A 27,579-nucleotide genomic window follows, 5' to 3' on the forward strand; every position below is an offset into this window, starting at 1 on the left:
GAGAAGGGACAGAGGAGAGGTGCCAGGCTTTATGGCTGAGGAGCCTGGGGTCTAGCGAGGTTTGGAAATTGCTCAAGTTCATACTAATTAAAGTGTCAGAGGCAGAATTTATATTTTCAGTTTCTCTGGCCCTAAAGCCCATACTTCTTGTACCCAATCCTGGTTCCCAAAAGGAAAGGGACAAGAGAGGGAAAGGGAAAATAAGAAGAGAATGTCTTAAAAAAAAGGAAAAGGAAAAGGAAAGTGAAGGGGCAGAAGCAGCAGAGAGAGGTAGAGGAGATAAGAGAGAAAGGAGCTACTGGGAGAGAGAAAAGGAGAGGGAGCAAAGACCAAAAAAGAAAAAATATATAAAATATTGAAGAAGAATAAAATTGGAGGACTGACCCTGTCTGACTCCAGACTTACTATAAGGCTACAGTAACCAAGATAGTGTGGTACTGATGACAGAATAGGCAAACAGGTCAATGGAACAGAGAGCCCACAAATAGATGCATATAAATAAAGTCAACTGACTTGACTAAGGGGCAACAGCAATACAATGGACAAAAGACAGTATTTTCAACAAGTGGTGCTGGAACAACTAGATAGCCATGTGCAAAAAAAAAAAAAAAATTTAGACACAGACCTTACACCCATCACAAAAATTGACTGGGAATGGACCATAGATTAAAATGCAAAGTGACAAAACTCCTAGACAGTAACATAGGAGAAAATCTAGAGACCTTGGGTTTGACAATTATTTTTTAGATGTGACACCATTGTCACAACCTATGAAAGAGATAACTGATAAGTTGGACTTCCTTAAAGTTTTGTGTTCTGCTAAAGAAACTGTCAGGAGAATGAAAAGAAGTCACACACTGAGAGAAAACATTTGCAAAAGATACATCTAATAAATGACTGTTCCCCAAAATATACCAACAATTCTTAAAACTCAACAAGAAGAAAATCATCAGATTTAAAAATGGGCCAAATGCCAGGTATATGAAAAGATGCTCAACATCCCTAATCATCAGGGAAATGCAAATCACAACCACAATGAGATAGCACCTCACATCTGTTAGAATGGCTATTACTAAATAGACATGAGATAACAAGTGTTGGCGAGGATGTGGAGAAACGGGAATCCTCGAGCACTGTTGGTGGGAATGTAAATTGGTGCAGCCACTACAGGAAACAGTATAAAGGTTCCTCAAGATATTAAAAATGGAACAATCAGCAGCCATGCCAACCCATGAAGGGGAGAGGTGGCTGCCACTGTGGACATGTTCCTCATGCTCCAGGGCCACAAGACCACCCTCTTCACTGACCAAGGAGCCAAGCACTGTGCTGGAGCTGAAACACATCATCAATGGCATCCTCAAGCAGTCGTCCAATGAGCAGAGGCTGAACAAGGATGATTAGCTTCTGGATAACAGCAAGACATCGGATGAGAGTGGCTTCACTTTTCAAACTGCATGGCTGCCATCCCCAGCCACTGTTGGGCTGGCTTTTTGGGCAGATGAAACATTTGAGGCCCTGCATATGGAGCTCTTCTCCAGGCACTAGAGCTGCCCAACATGAAGCCACAGGACTCAGGAAGTAGCATCAATGAACAAGCAGTGCAGCAAGAAGGACCCAGGCCCATCCTCCAGTGCTCTATCTCCCCAGTAAATGAGATTTTGATGTACAAGAAAAAGAATAGAGCTATCATATGATCCAGCTATGCCAATTCTATGTATATATCTGAAAGAAACGAAAACACTATCTTGAAGAGATACCTGCACTACTTACAATAGCCAAGACATGGAAACAACCTAGGTCCATTAACAAAAGAATGGATAAAGGAAAATATATATATATATATATATATATTTATATAGAGGAATATTATTCAGCCATAAAAAGGAAATCCTGCCATTGGTAACAACATGGATGGACCTAGAAAACATAATGCTAAATGAAATAAGCCAGACGAATACTGTATAATTTCACTTATATGTGAAATGTTTAAAAAAAAAACCCACCAAACTCATAGAAACAGAGCAGAATGGTGGTTGCTAGCAGCTAGGGGTGGGGGAAATGGGGGGATGCTGTTCAGAGGGTACAAACTTACAGTTATAAGATGAGTAAGTTCATCTAACATTCAGCGTAGTGACTATAGTTAACAATGCAGTATTATATACTTGATAGTTGCTACAAGAATAGATCTGAAATGTTCTCACCACACATAAATACACACACATACACAAAATTGTAATTATATGAGGTGATGGATGAGTTAACTGATTGTAGTAATCACTTTGCAGGATATACATGTATCAAATCATCACACTGTACACCTTAAACTCAAATAAGTCAATTATATTTCAATAAAGCTGGAAACTAAATAAAATAGGATAAAAAATGGGCTGGACCTTAACAGACACCTTACCAAAGAAGAGGTAAAGATGGCAAATTAGCATATGAAAAGATGTTCCACATCCTATGTCATTAGGGAATTGCAAATTATAACAATTACAACACACCTATTAGAATGGCTAAAATCCAAAACACCGATACCACTAAATGCTGTCAAGGATGTGGAACAACAGAAACTCTCAGTAACTGCAGGTTGGAATGCAAAACGGTACAGCCACCTTGGAAGACAGTTTTGGGGATTTCTTACAAAACACAACATACCCTTACCATCTGATTGAGTCCTCACATTCCTTGTTATCTAACCAAAGAGCTGAGTAAAAAGATAAGTGGTTGCCAGGGGTTACAGAGGAAGGAGGGAGGGATGAATAGGTGGAACACAGGAGAATTTTTTAGGGATGTGTACCACTCTGTACTGGTGTATACATGTCATCATACATTTGTCCAAACTCATAAAAGGTACACCAAAGTAAACCCTAAGATAAACTGTGGTCTTTGGTGATAATGATGTGTCAGTGTAGGTTCCTCAAGTGCAACAGATGTACCACTCTGGTGGGGTGGCATGATGAGAATGGGGGAGGTTATACACGTGTGGGGCAGGGAGTGTATGGGACTCTATTTTTCCCCCCAATTTTGCTGTGAACTTAAAACTGCTCCAAAAGATAAATTCTATTACATACAAGTTTAAAAATAAACTTGAGCAATGCAAAAACAAGAAAGGCAAAAGCCCTTCAAAGTTCACTTCAAGACACCTTTGCGGCCCCAGCCTTAGGTTGGAAGGTCAAAGAAACCGGGAAAGAAGTCGGCACGCTCCCTGCGGATGGCAGAAGCGGGGAGGCAGGGAGTTAGGCCCGGCCTGAGGGTCTTACCGCTGGTCTGGTCCCTCCGGGAATTCCCAGGAAGCTCTTAAAAGTACCAATGCTCACGCCCACCGCACACCAACCGAGGCTTTCCGGTGGCAGAGTCCCGCTACCCGGAGTAGAACAGCGCTCCGGTGCATGCCCGCGGGGCTGCGGATCTCCGAGGCAGAGCGGCGGCAGGTGCGAGGAGCGGCTGGGGCCAGGCTCCGGGAAGGGAAGGACGCCGCCCGACAGCAGGGCGGCGTCCCGCGCGGTTACGCTGGTGGGGGCGCACTCCAGCCGCGTGCCTTCCGAGCGCCCGCAGCCCGGGGGCCACAATAGCCGTCCTAGGGGTAGGGGCGCCAGCTGTCCGCCCGGGAGAAGTAGAGTGGGACTCTGGGTCTGCAGCAACCGCCAGGGATCGGGTCTGGGGCCGCCGCGCGCCCGCCAGCCCTGTCTTAACAATCAAGGCCGGGGCTGCACGTGCGGACTCCGGTTCACGCTCTAGCTGATGGGGGCTCCGTCCCTTTCCCACGCTGCTGCCACCGCACGGCGATTACACCGCTTCGGACCCCGTTCGGCGACGCGAGCACGAATGTGGTCACACATACTTCCGAGCGAACTTTCTCCTACACCGGCTAACCGGGCAAATTTAACACTAAAACGCAGCAAATTTTAAAAAACAAAGGAAAAGAAACAAAAAGCAAGCAAGCGCGGGAACGAGCTCCCAGGCAGATAAGTGGAACGTGCGTGAGAACGTGTCCCGCGCCGGGTGGGCGGCCTCCCGCCCCCCGCCCGCGGCGTCCAGGGCCCTGTCCACGCCCCAGCCGGCCCGGCACCTCGCTCCTGCTCTCCCCGCCGCGCAGCGCCGGGCGGCAGGGGAACTGATGCGGCAGCCTAAGCACTGGGGACCCACGGGGGCGCCCCTGTAGCGTCCCTCCCGCCGTCCCGGCCCCTCGCTCTGGGCGCCCCCGTCTGGCGGGTGGCGGACCGGAAGCGCGTGTTTGCCTCGAGGGCCGCCCACCCCGCCCGGCCCGTCCCCCGGCTCTTGGGCCCTTTAAGGCCGGGCGTTTCCGCAGCCGACCGCGGGGTGGGGAAAGCCAAGAGCACCGCGCGGCGGCCGACCCGGCAACCGTGAGTAGAGGCGAGGTCTCGTCTCAGGCCCCAGGGTGTTGCGGGCGGCGCTTCGGGCCACCTGGGCGGCACCCCCGGCGTGCGGCCGGGGCTTCCGAGGGCGCTGTGGACCGGACCCCGCCCCACACCCCGCCGGGATCCAGAGCTCTGGGGCCGCGGGAGGGGAGCGCGCCCCTGTCGGACCCCTAGGGGGCGGCCGGGGGGCAGGCTTGGGGCACTCGGGGCAGGCCCCTGGCCCGTGCTCTCGCTCCTCCCACGAGCGACACGGAATCCATGAGTGTCTTTCACGCCCAGACTCGAGACGAGGGAATCGCCCAGCTGGGGTCAAAAAGCAGGAAAATCAGATCGGTCGAGCGCAGGTGCGGGACCGTGGTTGTCACTGTGAACGCACTGATTCAGAAGGGGTGGAGGGAAGGCCAAAACAAACAGCCTCCCGCGAGCGGGTCGCCCTGCAGTCCGCGTGGGCCTGGGCAGATTAGAAAGCGTTTTCTGCGCGGCGCTGGGCGTTCACCCCTGCCTCGCTCACTCATAAACCGTTGCGAATTCACGGAATGGTAATGGAGTGTGGAGGGCATCATCCTGCAAGAGTTGTACAGTTCTGGGTTCTTTTTGTCCAAAGACATTCCTTAGCCATGAATTCAGAGCTACATCTACACTTCCTATAAGAGGAAAAGCCATACAAAAGGAATTTGACAGTTAGACACCTGTTTCTTCTTTTGAGCTTGTAAAACGACGTTGAAAAGCATTTGGAGCTACTTGAGAGAGAGTGCATTTTCTGGCCAGGAGGTCACTCAGGATTCTTTTGCCCAACAGCTTTGAGGGAGCAGAAAGCTGGGCGCAGGCAAAATGGCCCTGGTGCCTTATGAGGAGACCGCAGGAATGGGGTTGCAGAAATTCCACAAGCCTCTTGCCACCTTCTCCTTTGCAAATCACACGATCCATATTCGGCAGGACTGGAGGCAGCTGGGAGTCGCAGCAGTGGTTTGGGACGCGGTAAGTAAACCCTGGGGATCTCTGAGTACCTCCGCAGTTGATTCTAAGACTGGTCTTTATTTTTTTAAAACACCAGCTTTATAGAGATATAATTCATATACCATACATTCCACCTTTTTAAAGTGTACAATTAAGTGATTTTTTTAAACGTAAATTCAGAATGATGCAACAACCATCACCAAGCTCAGTTTTAACACATTTTCATCCCTCCACCCCCTCCAAAAAAAATTTGTGTCTATTAGAAATACTTTCCTGCCTCCTCCCCCAGCAAATAGGTTGCATTTTAAGGGCTAGTGAGAGAAAACTGAGGGAAGGTAAATGACTCATCAGTCACTTACCCAGTAGGAAAGAGGTAGGACTGGAGGGAGAGCAGGAGCCCCTAACAGCCCTGGTCACTCATTAAGTCAATTTTTAAGTTGTTTAATTTTAAAAGTATCGCACAAAGAATATTGTCAAATGGTAAAGGCCAAAAAGATAATCTTTTCAATTTCCATAGTTGTAATCGTTGCAAAATTATACTACAATTGCTTTTTCACTTCTTCCTCTCCCACTACTGTTCTGTCAGCTGCTTGAGACAGTGACTTGCCCTGAGCATCTAGCATTATACCTGGGATTCAGTGGGAGCTCATTTAATTTTGGATAAATAATTGGCATAGATAAAAGTTGACAGTTTTAGCATTGTTTTAGGGATGTTAGAGAAACATTTAGGAATAAAAATCTTAATATATTCTAACCCAGTGATACCACGTCTAGGAATCTAGCCCAAGGTAACTATGTAAAAAGTATTCCCAGAACCAGTAATAAAGATACAGTAGTGAGGAATGAAATGGGTGAGCCTCCTAAATGCTCATTGGTAAGAGGAATTGCTAACTATACTAACAGTATGTGGGCATGAAAACCAAATTATATTTTTAAATTATGTTAACAGTACAATCCTGAAGTGAGCATTTCATAATGTATGTAATTGCTCACTATTATTTTTTTAAAATATGTAATGCATTTATAGAATTGTGTGCAAATGCTAACTCACACACACATCAAGTATTCAAACTTTGACCAAAACTTCTCTTTTGATGCCCAATAATAGATGGTGAGAGATCCTGTGAGGTGATGACTGTCAGGGACACAAGAAAAGGAGCACAGCTCCAAGAACCTCTGGGTGATGTTATGGCTTTGCTGACTTGAGCATAACTGAGGAAAGGGGCAGCCCCTCAAGCAAAATCACACTGGTCACGTTAGCTCTGCTCGAGTAGTGTTGTAAACCTCAAGTGTAAAAGTGCTGTGACACAGTGTGAAATTAAATTTCCCAAACTAAATTAAATTTTTCAGCTTGTGTGGGCAGTGTTACTGACCACTGCTGTCCCTGTTAGGGACTTTGGTGGGGCCTGGGTAGCCATGCTGTCGGACAGACGTGGTGTCTGCTGGCTCTAGGAGGTTCCGTCCCAGCAGCGGCTGAGCTCGGTGTGTGAAGCTGGGAAGAGAACCTTGCAGTGGGAGAGGGGTGTGTGATCCCTTCCTGCCGGCATGTAGCCTACTTGAAACCCCTCAGCTCTTGAAGCTCTTATTGACCTTTATCATAATGCTGTGTTTTGACTCAGGCTGTTGTGCTTTCCACATACCTGGAGATGGGAGCCGTGGAGCTCAGGGGCCGCTCTGCCGTGGAGCTGGGTGCTGGCACGGGGCTGGTGGGCATAGTGGCTGCCCTGCTGGGTGAGTGTGATACGCCTTTGTGAGTGGACCATGTCTCATTCAGTGTGCCTTGGGCCTAGCACAGCACCTGCCACACAGTAAAGACTCAAATAGTTCTGGAATAAGAGATGAAACAAACTAGAAAATCATGAAAATTAATGTTTCCATTATAAAAGTGATGTTAACTCTATTACAAAAATAGTCTTAGAAACAGTCTGAAAAGGAGGGGAAAACCTTCCAAAGATTCTAATTATTCATTGACTGTGCAGCATAATTACAATTAACATTTTGGTGTATTTCCTTCCATTCTTTTTTATCCATCTGTATTTTTAATCACAGTTGTAATAATGGTTACAGATGTGTGTATTTGTGTGCAGGTATATATATATATATATATGTACACACATTTCCTTTAGCATCATGTCATATGCATTTCTCTGCTAGTACATGATTTTCATACTAATTATTTGTAGTGGTCACAAAATATTAGGGTGGAGAAGTTTTGATGTTGAAACCTGAGGGTAAGAAAAAGTTCATCTCTTTAAAATGGAAAGAGAACTAGAATAGACAGGATTTTGAAATGTCAGGAAGAGATTGATCTCCTTTTTAAAGTACTGTCATTTTTCATAACCTGAGTCACTTATTCCTGAACGCCCACCCTGAGAGCCTGGCACGTTTGTAGGTACAGAAGATAGAGCAGGTGAGCAAGTCGGGAAGGTCATGCTCTCAGGAAGCTTCCATTTTAATCCTACCTGGGAGGAGAGGGAGGAGAAGCAAATTACATAAAAAGCCCCAAAAAGGTTTAGTGCAATGCAGAACGTTAACATAGGGCGATGAAACTTACCTGATAGAGAAAAAAACAGCTGCTGTTTACTGGGTGGTTCCAGTGTTCTGTGTGCTGTGTCTTTGCATTCTCCCATCCTCACCACCTGTCTGCATGGTAAGCCTACTTGGAGGTGTCTTCAAGAGGTTATGTGGCATTAGCCAGGAGAAAGGGGTGAAGGCTTAACAGTAGGGGTTAAGTAACTTGCGCAGAGTCACAGAGCTAATGGACTATGTAGTCAAAGTTTGAATCAAGTTCTGACTCTTACATGCTGGTTCTTAGTTTGAAAATCTCTCCAGCCTTTGCAATACTTGGAAACTATTCTTAGAAAACAAAAATAAAGATAGGGTTTCGTGAGTTGTGGTAGGTCAGGGAATCTGGATTTTAAAAGTTTCCCAGGTAATCTGATGCTCAACCAAGTCTGGGGGACCACTGTCTAAAAATCTAATGCTCAGGAAGAAACTGTCTTTTAGTTTTCTATAATTCTAGTTCAAGTCTCCACTGGACTTTTATTTATATGTTTAACTGAAAACTAGACGTCTCTACCTAGCTATTCGTCAGCACCTCAAGCAATACATATTTAAACTTGAACTCTTCCTCCCTTTACCAAACTCGACCTTTCTCTTTTGTTGTGAGTTATCATCACTAGCCAAGCAGTCATGCAGGCCGACTCTGGTGTGCCTTCCCCAACCCCAACTGTCCCTTGAGCTCTAATGATTCTGTCTTTCTGTCTAGCAACTACTTCTTGGTTGCATTTCTCCCTTTCCATTCCCACTGCCTGGGTGGAGCCTTCATCACCTATCTTCTCTGTAATTATACCCACATTCCCACCTGATCTTTCATCTCTGCTTTGTCTTCTCACGTGTACTTTCCTGATGGAAACTGGGGCCCACTCTCCCCAGGGGGTCAGAGTGACCCGCTAAGAGGCCACAGTGATGGGGTGACCTGTGTCCCCCACTGCCTGCAGGACCCGCAGGCTTCGCTGTAGGCTGCCAGGCAGCGGTCCCAGGGGTGCACACTGCTCCTGGCCTGGCCCTTCTGCTGGAGTGCCCTTTCTTTACCCCTGCCCCCTGGTTAGGGCCACATCTTTTATGTGTGAGCTTAGATTTCCCTTCCTTCCAAAATCTTTCTTTGACGTCTGCTCCTCTTGGAAGAATTTCTCCTTTGTGACCACATAATTTCATGGCACACCCACGTTCCCATATTTTACTCCCATGTTGCATCACAGTTATGTTTGTGTCTCTCTCCCTCATGCTCCCTCATGGGACTCTGAGTTCCTAGAGGGCAAGGATGTTCTTGCTCATATCTGTGTCTCTAGTACATAGTCGGTGCTCACATGTTTGAATAAGTTTAGGCATTGCTTACAAAACTGTAAGTGAGGACAAGTGTTTACATGTTCTTTCTCCGTTACCAAGGGAGCGGCATTGGGCTATGTGGTCTTTTTGGCTCAGTTTCCACTGGTCTTTTATGAACTGGACATTGCCTCCCTTCTCTCCTTCCCAGCATAAATCTGTCATTCTATCACCATCTTCACATACTGCTAACACCAAGCCCGTCCTTGCTTCATCCTTCATCATCTTCATAAGGCTTAAAACAAGGTCACATGCAGCTCTGTGCTTGTCCTGGGCCTGTGCCAGGCCGCTCAGAGTGGCTGGGAGAGAGTCATTGCTGCCAGGCTCATTCAGGAGGCTCTGTGTGCTGCTGAGCAGTCACACTGCTTCCTCTCTTGCTCTCTGACCTCTGGGCCCCTTCCTCCATTCTCATTCTTAGCTGATGACATTTCTTCTTTGACTGAGAAGACTGGAGCAATCAGAAGAGAACTTGTGCAGCCTCCCATACCACCTCTTACCCACCTGCACCTGGACCCACAGCCTCTGTCTTTGCTCCTGATGCTCGGCGCCGATGAGAAGTCTATCCTGCTGAGGGCATCCCACTCACCTCTTCCAGGACACTGCTCCAGGGGGTTCTGCCCCGCAGCATTGCTTTTGCCTCTTTCAGCCTGATCATTCCTATCAGCTTACAAGCTTCCTGTTGTTCTTTCTAAACACAAAATATTAAAATTTAAGTGGTTGCTTGTAGGTAGGTGTGTGGCAGGAAATATGTAAGATGGCTCTAGAATATCTTGCCATACCATATAGCAACGAAGCTGTCAAGGGTGACTCGGGATTGTGACCCAAGTCCACTGGCAAAAGATGGGATAGTTTGAATATCAATAAAGATAATGGCAGTGGATTTAAATACATCAAATATGTTAATCATTGAGTTCATGATACAACAATGAAATATATTCAATTAGTCCTCTTTGGAGGGTGCTGAGAAAGCAGCTCTTTGAAATCTGGCTTATCAAAGGGGAGGGAGGAGCAATATTGCCCTGCCTTTCCTAGTCAGACAGTTCCTGTACAAAATGCGTGACCACACAGTGATTGAAAGAGGTTCTCTTTATGAACATTTTCCAACATATGAATGTACAAAGAAGCTAGTGAATTAAGGATCTGGGCACTGAGTATTGGCAGCTGCTTATGTCACAAAAATAGAGCCTACCAGATATTACATACCTCTTGATCAAAAACACTGTATCACCTCTGAAATTGTTTTGTTCAAAAATTCAAACTCAAATCTAACAAATTTACAGGAGAGGACAGAAGAACATGCTAAACTGTACAATATAGTCAGCAAAATCCAGGCATGGGAAGCTGGAGGACAAGTGATCTGTTTCTTCCCTAAATTTTAATGGGAAAAAAAAGATAGAAAGGAAACTGAATGTTAAGACATTCTCTTAAGACATCCTCTGTACTCCTCCTCCCAAACTAAACAACAGGCAAAGCTGTAATGTTCAGGGATGGACATCTGGGTGATAAAACTCAAGTAACTAGTGAGGGAGTGATTCCCATGAGAGTCAGGACAGTGGGCTCTGGGGGGCCGGTTGTATTTGGGACATGGCCTGCGGTGGGTGCCTGTGGGGGGTTAAGCAAGCTCTAAGCCATCAACCTCCTCGTCCTGTATCATTGTGGTGGCTTCCACGCAGGTCTCCTTGCTTCTGGCCCTGCCACACTGCTAGGAATTCTGTTAAAGCCTGAGACAGATGACCGGCACTGTGCTTAGCACTCTTCAGCAGCTTCCTTTCTCACTTGGAAAAAGTCAAAGCCTTCTCGAAACACCACCTGTGAGGCACTGGGCGATCTGTCTCCTTCCCCTGTACTTTTCTGACCTCATCTCCTGCTGCTTTATTCCTGATGCAGTCACTCCACTTGCCTCCTCCTCCTTGCCATCTGTAGGTCTGTGCACTGCCCTCCTGCCACCAGGAATATTGGTCCCCCTAACACGCCCTCAGCCACCCCCTCACTTCCATCAGGCCCTTACCTAAATTTTCTTCTCAGGGTGGTCTTCCCTTTCTACCCAGTCTGTTTCACACCAACCTCCCTTACTTCCTGGCATTTCATTTTTTTCCATAGCACATATCTCCAACTGACATACTGGATATTCTACTTTTAAAAACACATCTTATTGCCTGACTTCCTCACTTAATGTTAGCTTTATGAGGGTAGGAGTTTTCTCTCACTTGGATTTTTGTAAAACTGATGGATGCTCTGGGGAAATGGCCAACTGACATTAATATCTTGTAAAAATTCCTGGAATACCTAGCAGATTAAAAATAGCCTCAGAAATCACTGGGACGGGCATTAGAAAAGGTCTACATTTAAGAGCTGTTAAAATAAACACCAAGGTGATATGCAAAAGACTAAATCACTCCAGTATTGCCAGCAGTATTCTGTAGACTGTTAAGGAATCCAGAAATAAAGTTCTAAGTCAAACCAGGAAAAGGCTGACTATGATTTCTATTATCAGGAGAGATTAAAAATATCACTGAATCTGCTCTTCAGGCAGCATGCTGCCTAGGAATGAATGGCCAAAGTAGTAGGTGCATGCTTATAAAATACAACAACCTGAGCATTTTCATCAATATCACACTATAAATGTCAAGCTGAATTACATACAGTCCTAATGTTATTAGTCAAGCTGCTGCTGACATGGTGTTACTGCAGCTGGTCTGGAAGCCTGTGAGGAATTGCCTATGAAGCTTGTAACTGAAGAAGGATGCAAATGAGAAATACTTTTATGAAAGAATGAAACATAATTTAAAATTTTAGAATTTACAGGATCAAAATTAAACAGGATCACATATTTACAACCTCAGATGGAGGCTGTATAACATAACAACCTAAAGCAAATTATACTGGTTGGAGTTAATGCAACTTTCTTTCCACAGCACTTTCTGGGCCTTTCCAGGTTACCACGGTGTTACTCTGACTGGCAGATGCATAAACACCATAAAATGCTCTCTCTTCCACAGGCTTATTTATTTCATTAGCAGCAGTAATATTAATGATTTCTATAGTTTGAGAAGACTTTGCAATTAAACGAAAAGTGGTAATACTAGAAACTAACATTCATCTCCAGTGACCACATGGATGCCTTCTTGCCCCTCCACCATATGATACATTTGAAGAACATATTCCAATAAGAAAGGAACTGAACCCTCTAAAACTGGTTTTAAGCCAACATCCTAATCATTATGACTTTCTCAATAACATTAGTAAACATTAGTGACATTAGTAAAAACTACATAACTTTGTCAAAGCTAAAGTATAGGTTCAAACCCTTTATATCAGCCATGGCACATCAGTTCCAACTTAGCTTTGAAGATGCAACATCCCCCTTTATGGAAGAACTCCATTTCTGTGATCAGTGATTTTTCTAGTTAGCTCACTAGTTCTTTGTATTATTTCATTAATGTTAACATTCAGAGTTAACAAGCACTACAGATACACAAGAAGTAGAAACTATTGAACCATCCTATCAGCTATCATTTTAATCCTAATTGCCTTCCTATAACTATGAAATCTTTACATAATAGATAAGATCAGTAATCCTTGACTATAAAAACCACAGGTCATCCGTGATACTGAAGCTATAGTACACCAACTATGAACACTTAAGCTTTGACTCATACATCACTCCTGCACAGGACCTGAAACCAGGGCAATTACTACCACAGGTTGACCACTGCGGAGTCCTGCCTATAGCGATACCAAATGCTAATCTCATCAGAAGATGTCTCACATTCGTGAGCTGTTCCAACACTTCCTTAGGTCTAAAGACAGATGCTATTCTTAGACAACTAACACAGGCAACCCTGATGTCCACACGACAGGCTTATACTGCAGACAATGGTCAGAAATCTGCAGGTCAAACCACACTTTCATACCAGTTGTCCTTGAATAAGTTCTACTAAAATATTTCAAAAAATGATCAGCATCTATAGTGTAATATCATTAAGAAACTAATAGCATTAACCTTTTATGTTAAAGTTGAGAGTTTAAAACTTATTACATGCCATCAGCATGGTAAATTGCTATTATCTCAATGATGGTAACACTACTGATCATGTTTCAAATAAAAATCTCAATACACTTCTACCTCTCAGGCCCAGAACTAAAAACAATTTAAAACACCAAAAACACTTCACCCTTGAAAAACAAAATGAATGAAATTTATTCCCCAACAATAATAGCATTACCTGTTTGTATTTTATTATATATTTTTATTTAATTACATTCCCAAGTATCTTGTTTCCCACACCTAGTCAACTCATTAACAACCATCTAAGCTCTATTCAATGATTAATGCAGTTAGCATCAAAACAATGAATAGCCACCCATAACTTAGCTTAAAGGCTAGACTTGAACCCCAGTCCTTAATGTCACTCATTCTGTTTATTGGTTCAACAAATCTAGGTCGTCTTCCACACTCGTTCACACCTACCACACAACTATCAATAAGCTGTACATTTTCCAGCCCCTAGGTGGAGGCTGGGTGCCAGCCTCAGTTGGAGATTCCTACAGTGTGGCTTAGGTTTCAGGGCAGGATTCCTGTGGTGGCTGCTCGTTCAGGGCAACTACTAGGGCAGTCTTCCCTCAGCCTTGTTGGTTAAACAAGTTGGGCCTTTATGGTAAACAACCCACAAGAAACAGATTAATAAAATACTGCCTCATTGATTTTATACACTGCATTTAGAAACTCAGCATTTAGAGAGTTTGATCTCACATTTTAACCAACAGTACTTGAATACAATCTAGTAATTTCTAAGTTTATCAAATAATTACATATATATAATACAGAAATACAAATAGGCTGTCTGCCCCGTAACTGCAGAAGAGGTAGACTGTGATTTCTTAGTAGCCAATTAGTTTCTTTCTTGATTCTTTCAAGAAAATAGACTTTCTCTGTTTTTATTATCTTACCATCTTCATAAGCATTTACTCCCTAGCTTTTCTTTCTTGGATTCCATTTTACCCTCAAGCCTACTGACTTGAAAATCATGAATAAACAGATGAAGTATAGGGAGAAACACTTGTGGAGGGTGGGCCAGCTCTCCTTGAAGAATTCACAAGCCTCAGATTGCTGTCACTATAAAATGGACCCTGCATTTTATAGGCACAACTTTAGCAAACAGCAAGTGTGTCAGAGAGGCAAATCAAAGGCTCACTTTACCAGTAAGCAGCACAGAAGGAACTACTGGCCATTGTTCTGGTCTATTGCAGCCGTCCATGAAGGGCACGATCTGCATATCAGGCGGAATATTCAGGGATCCTCACCCACCTTAACCCCTCTACCTGTAAGTTGTACTGATGTGTACATGACTTTCTGTCCCACATTCTAGGTGCTCACGTGACTATCACGGATCGAAAAATAGCATTAGAATTTCTTAAATCAAACGTCCAAGTCAACTTACCTCCCGACATCCAACCCAAAGCTTCTGTTAAGGAGCTGACTTGGGGGCAAAATTTGGGGAGTTTTTTACCTGGAGAATTTGACCTGATACTTGGAGCTGATATCATATATTTAGAAGAAACATTCACAGATCTTCTTCAAACTTTGGAACATCTCTGTAGCAACCACTCCGTGATTCTTTTAGCTTGCCGAATTCGCTATGAACGGGATAACAACTTCTTAGCCATGTTGGAGAGGCAATTTACCGTGAGTAAGGTTCACTATGATCCCGAAAAAGATGTACATATTTACAAAGCACAGAAAAGAAACCAGAGGGATGTCTTATAGTTGGTTATAAGATGTCATTGAGCATGTTGATTAAAGCCTTGGACTGGGAATCTAACAGTATTTGATGAAATGTCTACTGTACAAAAAGTCTAACCCAAAGTTCTCAACAAAGCACGTGCAGTTTTAAAATCGCAGATCTTTGTCCCATTGCTGTAACTTTCTAGTCATATTGTACTCACTCTGAAATTCAATTAAGATTAAAGGAAAGTAAAAGATTTTGGTTTATGTTGTTTCCGTATACCATACTGTCCCCTCTTAATAAACACTTTTCACTGATGATATGACAAAGGGCTGGTATAAAGGGGTGTTCAAATCAGTGAGCTTGTTTTGGTGAGGTTAAATCATGCAAATTATTTTAAACACATTCTGAGATAGAAGTTTAGCCCAGTTTTCCAATTTTCTGAATATAAAACAAGAGGTTTGAACATACATTCCCTAAGCTGTTAATGCTCTTGAAATCTTTTGTCTGCCCCATCGAAGTCTTATACTTTTGGTTGTTTGAGATTAGGATGTGTTTTCTGAGGCCTCATTTTCTGCTTTTTGGATTAATTTCAGATTTAGGTATATAGACAAAGAAGTAAAAATAAAATTTGTTACTTTTTGAAAGCACCTAAAATCTTGGATCACTGTGTGCTATGAATAGGTTATCTTTTTCAAATCAAAAGCTGTAATTTTTTTTCCTTCAGCCTTCCCCTTTCTCAAATGTTTTTGTATTTCTCTCATAGGCTTTCCCTGCCTTCCTGTAATGCGTAGGATGACAGTGAAACCCCTCTATGAGAGGCTAGCCTCCCCAGTATAAGCTCCTTCCATATTTTGCTTGTAATTATTCAATGTCTGGATTCCCCAGCAGACTGTAAGCTGCTTGAGGGTCAGGAATGTTTCTGCCTCTTTCATAGTTGCCTCCCAGTATCTCATAAATCATAGCCAAATATTTATTGAGTGAAAAAGATACATTCCATATAGAAGGTACTGATCTCTGGGTTAAAAGATTGCTACACTGTTTTATGATTATCTTGGATAGAGTTTATGAAGGAAGTCACACACATAGCCCTTTATTTTTTGTACAATGTAAAAGCTAAAACAACTGCTTAAACAAACTTAGACCACAGGAATATCATAATCCCAGGATTGTATTTGATACTAGAGATGATCTCTTTGTAAAACAGTAGAAATAGGGCCTCCTCTTAACTTTTTAATGACTGTCTTGTATGTGAAAATACCCAGGACATTATTTTCTACATATATTTTAAATAGGTTTTACTTTAATAAAGGTGAATTAAAAGTTCTGAGAATCCTGTGATGTATCAGTTCAACACAGTTCTGATAAATGCACATGAAATAAACACCCATAGGTTACCAAAGATATAAACTGCCAGTGCTGTACCATGAACATGAAAGGTCCTTTAAAACAAAAACAAAAGCCCTGCAATATCATCAACGCTGTACTGAAAAGCCAATCCAGTTTAGGTTCTTAGAAATGGAGTTCAGCTCCTTTGCTTTAACATTCCTAAGTTGAAGATAGATATGAAAATGATTTGGGGTGTGGGTGTGGGTGGACAGCTTCAAGGTGCATGGAGGTTCTACCCAGTGAAGTAGGCAGTGGTTGGGTTGTTTTTTATCTTCATAAAACATTACGAATCAGAAAAGATTGAAGGTCATTTTTTTTTCCTGATGTAAGAAAATAAAAGGCAAGAAAAAGTCAGCAGGAATAGTTTGTTAAAGCAAAAATCAAGTGTGTTTTTTTTTTGGACTTTGGGTTTAAGATTTTGTTGCACATCACGTTCTCTGGGGAGGTAGGTATACTAAGAGATGGAGGTTAGGGTGCAGGAAGTTTAAATGAGAATGCTTTCAAGATGAACATCTCTGAGGGAGTAAAAGCAGAACTAGGAAAGAGGGAGAAACTGCTGGGATGCAGCCAGGAAAGTCCCTAGTGAATCCAGAGCTGCGATGGCCCTTCAGCTGGAACATATGAAGGCAATGGGGTGGGACTTCATAACCTTGTGATTAGTCATTACTTTCAAGGGGAATAACTTTGGACTGGAGAGGGACTCAGCAAGAGCTCTTAGCCACCATTCCCAGAAGCTGGGAAAACAGTGCTTCAGGGAGGGTGGGGGGATGGCTACATCGGGATAGTATGCCAGTGTCCACTATAAATGTCAACAAAGCTGAGACATTTTTCACTCAGGTTAAAAGTAGTGATGTATCTCATAAAGGTAGCTTAAATGGTGCTTATTTTATCCTCAGGTTAAGGATTATAGAAACCTAGCCTAAACCTACTGTACTAAGCCTTCATTCTCACACTGCTTAATTTCTTTGACTTGTTACACTTATCTAGGGAGTATCAGTAAGTTTTTCCCCAATTAGTCCAATATTGCTGCCATGATGCTATGTTAAAATATATATGTATGACATCAGATTCTTAGAACTACCACTCTGAAGAATGCTGTTGATTTCTAAGTAATTACCTCTAAAGGTATCTTGTGTTAGTTCATGATAGAACAATCTGAAGCCCTGGTACTATTTGCAAATAGTTTCTAGTGGAACATTTATTCTTTCACACAAAAGGACCAAATTTCTAATTAATTAAAATACTTCATCTAAATTAACTGAACACTGAGTTGAAAACTCAAGGCAGAATAACATCATTACCTGGAATGTTTTACCAAGTACAATTCATGCTCCTACAAGACAAGGACTGTATCTCATATATTTCAAGTATTAACACAGTGCCCTCTTCATAAAGGGAGTTCAATGAACATTTGCTCATAAAAAACAGATTGCTTTACTGATGAGTTACCTTACTAAATAGTCTAATTTCGGTGCTTTATTTCTTCTTGCCCAAGGTAAGGAATAATCAGGGATATCAAAATAAGTAATTTCTCAATAACAAAATTATCATAAATGTATATAAAAAATTAATTTCCAACATCACTCCATTTAATCCCCATGTTTTAGTTTATGGTGGCTGAAAGATAAGCATTTTCTGTCAATTTTTAAGTTAAAAAAACAAAAATAAAATTCTGAGATACTTTTGAAAATATATCCAATACGGTAGGCAGTCCTAGATATATAGGGCTTGACATAATAGTTGGTGAAACAGACATGTAATTTATTTTAAAGTCAGAGTCAAAATTCTGCTTCCCAGAACCTCTGTCTAGACAGAGAAACATTTTCAAGTTACCAGGATTGAAGTCAGACACTGCAGTGAGTTGGGAGCCGTGTTCTGGGAACCAGGAGACTTGTTCCCTTAGTGACATGAACTACATGAAATCAAGACAGTCCTCGGTTGTTTTATTGTTCTTGTCACTTTAAAAATTGAAAATTTGTTAGCTCATAAGTTTCTTTTCAGAAAAAAAATCTGCAATATTTAGGGTTTTTTTTTTAAGTTTTAAATGTTATGCTTTCCTTTCTGTAAAATCAGTTAAAATTTAACTAAGAAGATGGCATACTGAAAAATTAAGTTTCCTAGCTGAGAATAACTGTTTCTGAGGGAGATTAGGAGAAACAGTGTAACAGAGGTGAGAAAGGTCTACTTACTTCATAACCTTTTATAAGGCTGGTTCTGCTACTTCTAATTTTTCTTTCTAAAAAATATAGATAGTGCTAAGTCTGACATAGAAAAATACTAACCAATGTATTAATATAGCAGATTCTTAAAAATGCTTGGGAAGTAATCTCCAAATATGAAGGAAACTATATTTATTAATAGTTTCCACTTCTTGGTATCTATCCTGGAGATAACACTAGTTTGTATATATTTGTACTAACTTGGGTATAACTGTAACAGTCAAGTTTCAAACAACCTAAATGTCCACAAAAAGAGGTACTGGAGAAATAAACCATGATATGTCTGTACAATGGGATACTATACACTCCTTAGAAAGACTGAGGCAGATACAGATATACTGAAATAGAACTGTTGCAAAGACACACAGTAAAAAAAAGCACCACTTACATAAAAAGAGGGGGGAGGTGAGAATATACATCTTCATGTATATGCACAGATTGTCCCTAAAAGGATACAAAGGAAATTGCTTTTTATTGCTTGCTCATTGTTTCTTCCAAATAGACATATTACTTTTAAAGATTAAGTTAAAATATACGAGGACATTACCAAGAAAGTGAAAAGAAAACCTAAAAAATGAGAAAATATTTGTAAGTCAAATTATCTGATAAGGGTCTAGTATCCAGAATATATAAGGGACTTGTAAAACTCAACATCATTAAAAATGAGCAAAGGACTTGCTCAAGTCATTTCTCCAAAGATATACAAATGGCCAACAAACATGAGAGGCTCAGTGTCATTAGTCACTAAGGAATTGCAAACTAAAACCATTTCCTATCCATGAGGATGCCTGTAATTTTTATGAAAACAAAATAACAAGTGTTGGCCAGAGAAATTGGAACCCTCATACATTACTGGTAGGAGTATAAAATGGTGCAATAGCTGAGGAAAAATCTGGCAATTCCTCCAGTAATTAAACATGGCATTACCATATGACTCAGCAATTCCACTTCTAAGTATGTATATACCCAGAATTGAAAACAGTGTCTTAAACAAATACTTGTATGGGAAGTATGTTACTTGTATGTCCCTAAAGCACTATTCACAATAGCCAAAAAGTGGAAATCCAAATGTCCGTTAACAGATTGATGAACAAACTGTGGCATGCAACAAATTATATATTTTGTGGAATATTATGTTGTGGAATTACTCAGTTGCAAAGAATCAAGCTCTAATAAATGCAACAATGTGGGGGAACCTCAAAAACTTGCCAAGTGAGAGAACCCAGACACAAAAAATCACATATTACATGATTCTATTTATGTGAATATTCAGAATTGGCAAATCCATTGAAACAGAAAGCAGAGTTGGCTGCCAGGGGCTGGAGAGGGGGAGGAAATGGAAACTCTTCAGTGGGTACAGGGTTTTACTTTGAAGATGTTTCAAACTAGATACAGGTGGCAAGTAGCACACTGTGAACGCACTAAATTGTTCATTTTAAAACAGTCCGTTTTGCTCCATGAATCACTCCTCGAAAACAAGTATCATTCAAACTCCTGGAAATGACCTTTCCTCTCCACTTGTTTAGGCCTTCACTAGCATTCTTATCCCCAATTTGGTCAATGTGCTTAAGAAAGATGTGGAGAAATTAAAATGCAGTGAGAAAGGATAACATTGATTAAAGCAATGGTTTTCTGGGCTTTTGCCTTAAGCAGTTTAGTGGATAGTGGCATCATTTGCAAGACAGAAAGCAGCTGAACAGATTTAGAGGAGAAATTAGAAATTTTGGACTTGTCTTGCAATTTGAATGTAGACGACAAATATGAGTCTGGAGATCAGAGCTAAAATTGGATAAATTTGTTAGAATGGTCTCTTTGGCCATATGTCTTAGTTTCTTGAGGACTAGGGCTTTTCAGTGTCCAGAAGTGTCCTCAAAGAATACTTGTGAAATGTGCAAGTGACAGCAGAGGTATGGTTGAAGATAGGCACTGTGCTTTTATTGGAGGCCCCAGCACCTGAACGTGGCTTACAAGTAAAGTAGGGTGACAAGTATGATTTGTTCAGCACAATCATGGTTTCTACTTGTTGTTCTTGTATGATTAGTTTTGCTGTTTTACTCTTAAAATGTGTTTGTACAGTAACTATGAGGTCACTCTTTGTAGAATTATAAAGTTCATGTAATCCCTTCAAACAATGGTGGGTGTAACAGGCTTAATAAACACATCACGGCAATTTTAAGAGTGCTTAGAATAAATGCAACTGCTTATCTTCAGGATCAATATAGTATAGGAGAGAATCTTTTATTATGCTTTAAGCAAAGAACAGATTAACCATATCCCCTCCCCTTTCGTCCCATTTTATATGATCACAGAACTTTAGTTACAAAGGGGACCTGAGAAGTTATCTGTTCTTACTGTTCTTCCAATGCAAACATGCATTTTATGACATCCGAGACAGCTGGTCCTGTATCTCCCACTGGTTGTTTCAATAGGGCAGCAACATCTCCAAATCTTCAAATAGGCACTGTTCAATCTTACTGAACAAAGAAATCTTGTGCTAAAAATCAGAAATACAGCAAAATGAAGTAACTGAAGATATGTCCTTGTTGCTTGAATTAGTTTCCTGTTGATGTGCAACACTAGCTTGTGATATATTCTAATAACAACTTTTGCTCATTTAACAAAAAAACATAAGTCCAAGGAAATATAGCTAACACTAGCAAAAATTAAAATATAGAGATCCCATCCCCAAAAAAGAGACTTACAGAGTTTTTAAAAGCATGTTTATGTGACTGCACATAAATGTGTAAAAAGGGCATTATGACAGTTGATACCACAAAGATTACAGTAAGAAAAAGTACTTTATGACAATATTTCACAAATTCACAAGGATCACTGTAATATACAAAGCAATTGCTACCATTCTGAACATAAAGTAGCTAATATGTACATAGTGTTAATAAAATGCATTATAACTAAGTATATTTTTTTCTCTTTACACAGATAAAAGCACAGAAAAGATTTAGGTAAAAAAATTAAAACAGGGATATTTCTAGAATGTAGGGAATTTTATTAGAAATGTATTTCCCTCATTACAGTTACTTATTTAGTATTCAACTCCAATAGCAACATCAGAGTTAAAATTCAATACCCTGTTTTGTGCTGATAGTTCTGGGGGGAGGTATTCTTCACCTCAATCCTCAAGGACAAACCAAAACAGAAAAACAAAACAAAACAAAACAAAACCCAAACACCTTTCTCTCTAGAAACTTCCCTGATTGTTTCTAAAAAGTTTCAAGTGATGATACATCTAGGTTAGAAATAATTCCTTTTGGGGGCAGGAATGACAACTATGGACAAATCAGCTGGGGAAAACTTCACATGGAAAAACTGCTAGCTAGCACTCTTCTTTGCCACCCCTAATAAATCTATACTAACAGAAAGTTGACAAATTATTTCCCACTTTAATATAAATAATTTTATTACATACACAAATTGAAGTGGCACCTGGATAAAAATACGTCTATAAAGCGTTTACCAATTCACTTTTAAAAAATTAAGAAAATAAACCTCCCAAACAATAGATTATTTCACTTGGCCAACTAACAAGATCATCATCTGCAGGGATTTTCTTCCTTCCCTACCAATTTTTTAAACTACCTCAGATTTACTCTCACATCTCTGAGATGCTCCTCAGACAGAAGCTTGGGAATGCCATACTTCTTTAGGCAAGTATTAGGTATGCCTGTGTATAGTAGGTAAAAATGGAATTTCCTACTGTTTGACCTTTTCAAAGACATTTCCTCAAGATTGTTCATTTTTCTTTTACTTGCTGGTGAGAATAATTAAAAATGTATCATGTTATACCCAGCTAGGACCTGCACCCACAGTACCAGAATGCAGACAGGTCAATATCTTTTCTCAGTACTAAACAACTCTGCCTGTTTATAATATCAACTTGCTTCACAGGCTTTGTTCTTTTTTTTTTTCTATTTTTAGTTTTTTTTAAAAAATAAATTTCAAGCTAAAACACCTGAAATATAATCCCTCTATTCAAAGATTTTCTGGTCCCTCTTAAAGTTTGCCCCTGAGGACACATACAAAGGCTTAAGCTACATTCACTAAACAGTAAGAACTTATCATAAGCAGAAGAGACAGATGGAACTTCAGCACCCTGTTTGATTTATTTGAAATTCTTCCATACTGACTCAACTTCATGATATGTTCAACCCCTCAGGGATTAGTGCCTCTCCTAGCCATTGATTCTAGAAAGTCAAGGAAACCAGTTCCTAGTACATACAGTGACTGTGCAGTCAACTTAAAAAAGTCAACATAACAACATTAAAAGTATTCAAGATGTATGTAAGCCATCCAGCAAAAGTTCTGGTTGTGCTTTGTACAACTGAGTGAGCAAACTTATCTCACAACTCTTAATCCACAGGCTTACTAATGAGTACACTTCACTTTCTCCATCTGCATTTAAAACCAATCAAAATTTAGGCAGCATTTCTTTGATGTTAACAAAGCTAATTTAAAGTGAAAAATATTTACTGAAATCATTACATGTGGTGTCCATGATGACAATAATTACCTTAAAAATCTTTTACTGTTCTGAATAAATCCATGGATATCTTGGCATTCTGTAGTATTAATATTGGGGTTAGGATAGTCTCATTTAAAACTGGAAATACTTATTCACTTGGGTTGCTCTTCCTTCTAAATCTATCCATGATGAAACAGTAAATTAGGGCTCAAACCTACCAACCAGGCTAGTCAAATCTAACTTATTATTTTTTTCTTTTAGAGCTATTTATAAGGCTAGCTTTTCGGTGCTAAAGTATTTTTAATCATCAAAGCTTCTACTTTCACTAAGTCACATGATTTGAAGAGAGGAGAAAGACATAAAAAGTCAGTTGACAGTTAATTGGTGGGGGAATTTCTCAAGTTCCTAATACCCAAACTGGGTCATTTTTAAAAGTGCAAGTTACACTAAACATTTACAAAGAATATAATGTAAATATAATCCAAATAAATATACAACTTTTGTATTAGGTCAATGGGAAACAGTATTTCAGGGCTACAAAGGCCAGAAAATAAAGCTTCTTGAATATAACTGAAAAGGTGTGTAAAGCATTGTTTCTAAACCCACTTTAATTCAGAATCTTAAAGATAATAGCCTTATTTAATCCTGAAAAATGAAGCAGCCTTTTTAACTACAAAATAGAGACCAACTTATGACTGTAGCTGATCACATAATTAAAAACATACTAAAAATCAAAAGAAATCTAAATTGAAGTTGCTTCAAGTAAATAAAAGCATGTTGTGTTAAACTTGTTGTTTCTTCCTAAGCCTTTGTATGATTCCACATGTCACCCCAAATGGTCAAAATGATAGTAGGGATTAGGCCTGAGAGACAGAGATAAACTTCAGCCAGATGACTTCTAATCAGACAGCCTGTCTGACTGGTATTGTGCTTTCAGATACTAGCACTGCTGCTGACCTACTGTCAAAACACATTTTCTGACAAAATCCCTGCTCAAATGAAAACACCAAAATTCCTCCCCCAGGATGATTTTTGAAAAATCAGTGGTACCTTTTGGAAGCTATCTTCAAAATGTTCTTACCACTGTTCTAGCTGCCAGAGACAAAGCATAAAATTGAAATACTTAAAGGGGTGGGGTGGGAGGGGGAGTTGTTTCAAGTGACTAGCAACATATTTAAAAGTATCAAGCCAAAGAAAACTAACAATAAAAAAATAGAATACTTGGAAGAAACTTGGAAAACAAAAATCAATTATGAGTGCTGGAGTAATGCAGTCCAAGAAACTACCAAAAGGGATGCAATAGAACACACAAAAATGTAAAATTTCATCTGACCTCAATATACTATAATACTTAGCATTCCTGACTTTAAGAGCTCTCAGAGCTTCAGATTATATATTGTATGCATATATATATATGTACACATGTATTATACAAATGCCTTTTTCCCCCTAAGGATATCTAAATGAACAGAGCACCTGTGACAATATTATGGTTGCCAATATGGTACTTGAGTTTGAAACACAATGAACTTAAAATTACATCTGATATCCATTTTTTAATAATGTGAATACACTGGATCTAGCCCTTTCTAAACCACTTTTCAGTTAAACACTATCAAAGCTTGAAAACTCATGACAAATATATCAAAAATAAACCCCTCCCAATTCATTTGTATTAGTTAATCTGTCCTATAGATAAAAGTGCCACATGGCCCTATTATTTGCAAAGTAATACCAAACTTGCTATTTTCTAGGCAAATCAGTAGCATAAGTACAGATTCCTATGATAACATTTTCATTCCCTTTTGGCCAATATGAAGAGAAAAAACTTACCGGTAATGTGGCCACATGTTCTTGGCTATGAGATTTTTTTTTTATTATGTCATTTTCTTAATAAAGATTCTCAAAATTGCATGCTTAAAAACAAACACCTTTTCTCCAATTCTCATTTAAAAAAAGTTTACACAAAAGATGCCTGATTTCTATCTGTATAAACTCAAATCTTCAGGTCTCTCCAAGGGTCAGAAACAGATTAACAACAGAATACATTTCTAAACCTCACCATTAAGTAAATGACTTCAAACCAGTGCAACCATCCTCAAGGTACAAAGAATCTGGTCTTTTTAAGTTAAAAAATGTGATTGCCTTGTTTTATCAGGAACTAAGAGGACCACCAACTTTCTAATTAAATAAAAAGCCTCAACTTCTGAAAAACATTTAACTTTAGAGACTTTAACTTGCTAAATACTTGGGAATTTTCATTTATAAAGCCTGTATGTTCAAAATGTTGACTTTGACATTTTGACTCATTCAGAAGGAATTCTAATTTGTGAACAGATTTGTGATTTTGCTTGTTTCTGTTAAACCAGTTTTGGAAAATATCTATGCTGCTATACAAATCATTTTTATGCTATAACTTTCCCCTCAGCAGGATAAACATCAAACTACAGTTGTTTGAAAGCCTTCTTGAGAATCTGGTGAATTGTCCAAATATTAAGACTACATTACTTAATTCTTAGAATGATGCTCCTTCATCCTTGAAAAAAGACAATGGTTTTGTTACAAATAAAAACACACCATTTACAAGTATTAATTAAAAATCTTACTTTTCAAAATGGACCCAATAATTACACCCATATCTGCATATTTTGTTAAGATATCAACAAATTCAACTTCTAAAAATAATCCATGACTAAACAGAAAACATTAATTTTCTAGACTGTTTTAAAGGGAATAACCTCAAATGAGAAATTATAACTAACATTATGTCAGCTTCCAATTTTAAAATCTGCCTTGTTATTCTTTTAAAGGGTAGCTTTTAGATTTATCAGGCTTAGTGAATAAAATGAGTAACTAATAATTAAAAGTAGTACTGGGAACAATGTATGATACATTCAAACACAGACTATTATACTCAGGAGTTAAATTGGTAGCTTGTTTTTAGTAGAAAACAAGGGCTTATATAGCATATTGGAAGGCTAAAGAATAGCTATTTTAGAAGAAAATGAATGTTTTGTAAACACGACAATCGAAATATTGTAGTACAGCAGTCATTCAAACATATCTGAAGAAAATTACTTTCCTTGTGCATATCTAATACTATACTTTTTAAAACTATCCTTACAACTTATATCATTTAAAAAATTCACTAGAGATACTCTGTTGAAGCATGTTAATATGGAAAATATTTAAAATCAGTATTTTTCAATAACACATAACAGTTTATAAACAAATATATCACTTTAACATCTTAAAGGCTTTCCTGTTGGTGGTTGAATGTAAGTGCAAATGGTAAGAGTTTAGCAATACCTTTTTAAGTAAATGAGTGACAATATAAATATTTTGAAGGTGATGACAAAAACATTTATTTAAAAACCTTATTCTATAACTCAAGTGGTTGGTTTACTAATGAGCATCTCTTTAAGAATTTAGTACTAAAACAAGCTTTGTACTTTTATTTACTTTGATTCATTTAAAATTCAAATACCATGCTTTTTCATTCAGTTGGTTACTTCTTTTGATGTATTCAAAAATGTTGAACACATACAGAACTGAATTAAGAAGTAACAACTGCCCTATGGAAGAGCTATAGTTTTAATACAGAATGTTTTTAAGAACCAAGGACAAGGTTTCCGTATTGAAGAGAATGTACATAGCACTCCAGATTCATTCTTAATTTCAACAACCACACTAAAATTCCTTTTTAGAGGGGATGTGTCTTAACAATTTTACATAATTCACAATGAACATGTGAAATTGTCAATCTGGCAATCAACACTTCTTCACTGAACCTTACTTTATGCATGCGGACCACACATTACTTCAGCTCAAGAGGCTGGGGTAATTCTGTCCCTAAGGCAATCAAGGAGCTCAGCACAAACCTTGAAATCATTAAAAAAAATTTTTTTTCTTTTCCTCATTTCCCCCATCAATTTACAAGTAAACAAACTATTACTTCTTGAAGAGGGTAGGGGTCTTCATGATTCCTTGGTGCTGAAAATTTCTTGAGGGGAGAAGTGGAGGCAGGTGTTGGAACATTCACAGTTTAATGCAAAAGCACAAATGAATGAAATTCTGTAGTTGCTTTCAGGCAGTTCTGCGCATAGAAAAAAAGAAATGTTTAGAAAATAAAATGTTTATTTCATCTTTCCGGTTGAAGCCAGGCAGTCCTTTTTCCACCATTAACAGGTGAAATTTAAATCCCAAATTAATCTGATTTGTGGCAATAAAGGTCCTTAAGTGCTTTTAACTCCTCAATCAGTGTCTTGTTTTGGTTTTCAAGCACTGCCACTCTGTTTTCTAAACATTTCACATATTCCTTCTTCTTTCTACGACACTCTCGTGCTGCTTCCCTACAAGCAAAAAAAGGACAGGAAAAAATTATGCAACATTTCTTTCTTTATCTTTTTTTTTTTGGGTTAGAGTATTTTTTAAAAAGAGATTTAGCTCAAACCAGTAAACATTTTACTATGTTATAGATTAGACATTTGAAAAAATATACAGTGTGACTTGGATATTACCTTATATAAAACTTTAATTTT

The 27,579-nt window shown here is 39.6% G+C and overlaps 2 protein-coding genes across 12 annotated transcripts in view; one reads left to right on the forward strand and one right to left on the reverse strand.

Moving 5' to 3' along the window:
- The first annotated feature begins 3,592 nt into the window (after positions 1 to 3,592).
- The window catches only part of METTL21A (methyltransferase 21A, HSPA lysine), a 263,654-nt gene continuing 239,667 nt past the window's right edge, over positions 3,593 to 27,579 (forward strand). Inside the window, exons 1-5 of one of the 7 annotated variants that reach the window (XM_073218223.1) lie at positions 4,064 to 4,367; positions 4,662 to 4,726; positions 5,181 to 5,360; positions 6,959 to 7,070; positions 14,594 to 15,207. In XM_073218223.1, the coding sequence (XP_073074324.1) occupies positions 5,214 to 5,360; positions 6,959 to 7,070; positions 14,594 to 14,991 (657 nt within the window). In that variant the 5' untranslated portion in view covers positions 4,064 to 4,367; positions 4,662 to 4,726; positions 5,181 to 5,213 and the 3' untranslated portion in view covers positions 14,992 to 15,207. Of the gene's footprint in view, positions 4,368 to 4,661; positions 4,727 to 5,180; positions 5,361 to 6,958; positions 7,071 to 9,642; positions 13,738 to 14,593; positions 15,208 to 27,579 lie in introns of those variants that run through there. The other 6 variants (XM_036995008.2, XM_017673767.3, XM_073218224.1 and 3 more) reach the window with 6 other exon arrangements.
- CREB1 (cAMP responsive element binding protein 1) overlaps positions 21,262 to 27,579 on the reverse strand; it is a 63,762-nt gene continuing 57,444 nt past the window's right edge. For all 5 annotated transcript variants that reach the window (XM_073218222.1, XM_036995000.2, XM_073218220.1 and 2 more), the window contains one exon: positions 21,262 to 27,390. In XM_073218222.1, coding sequence (XP_073074323.1) covers positions 27,246 to 27,390 — 145 coding nt within the window. In that variant the 3' untranslated portion in view covers positions 21,262 to 27,245. The remainder of the gene's footprint in view (positions 27,391 to 27,579) is intronic.

This window comes from Manis javanica, chromosome 12, assembly GCF_040802235.1.
Source record: "Manis javanica isolate MJ-LG chromosome 12, MJ_LKY, whole genome shotgun sequence".
NCBI classification, from domain to species: Eukaryota; Metazoa; Chordata; class Mammalia; order Pholidota; family Manidae; genus Manis; species Manis javanica.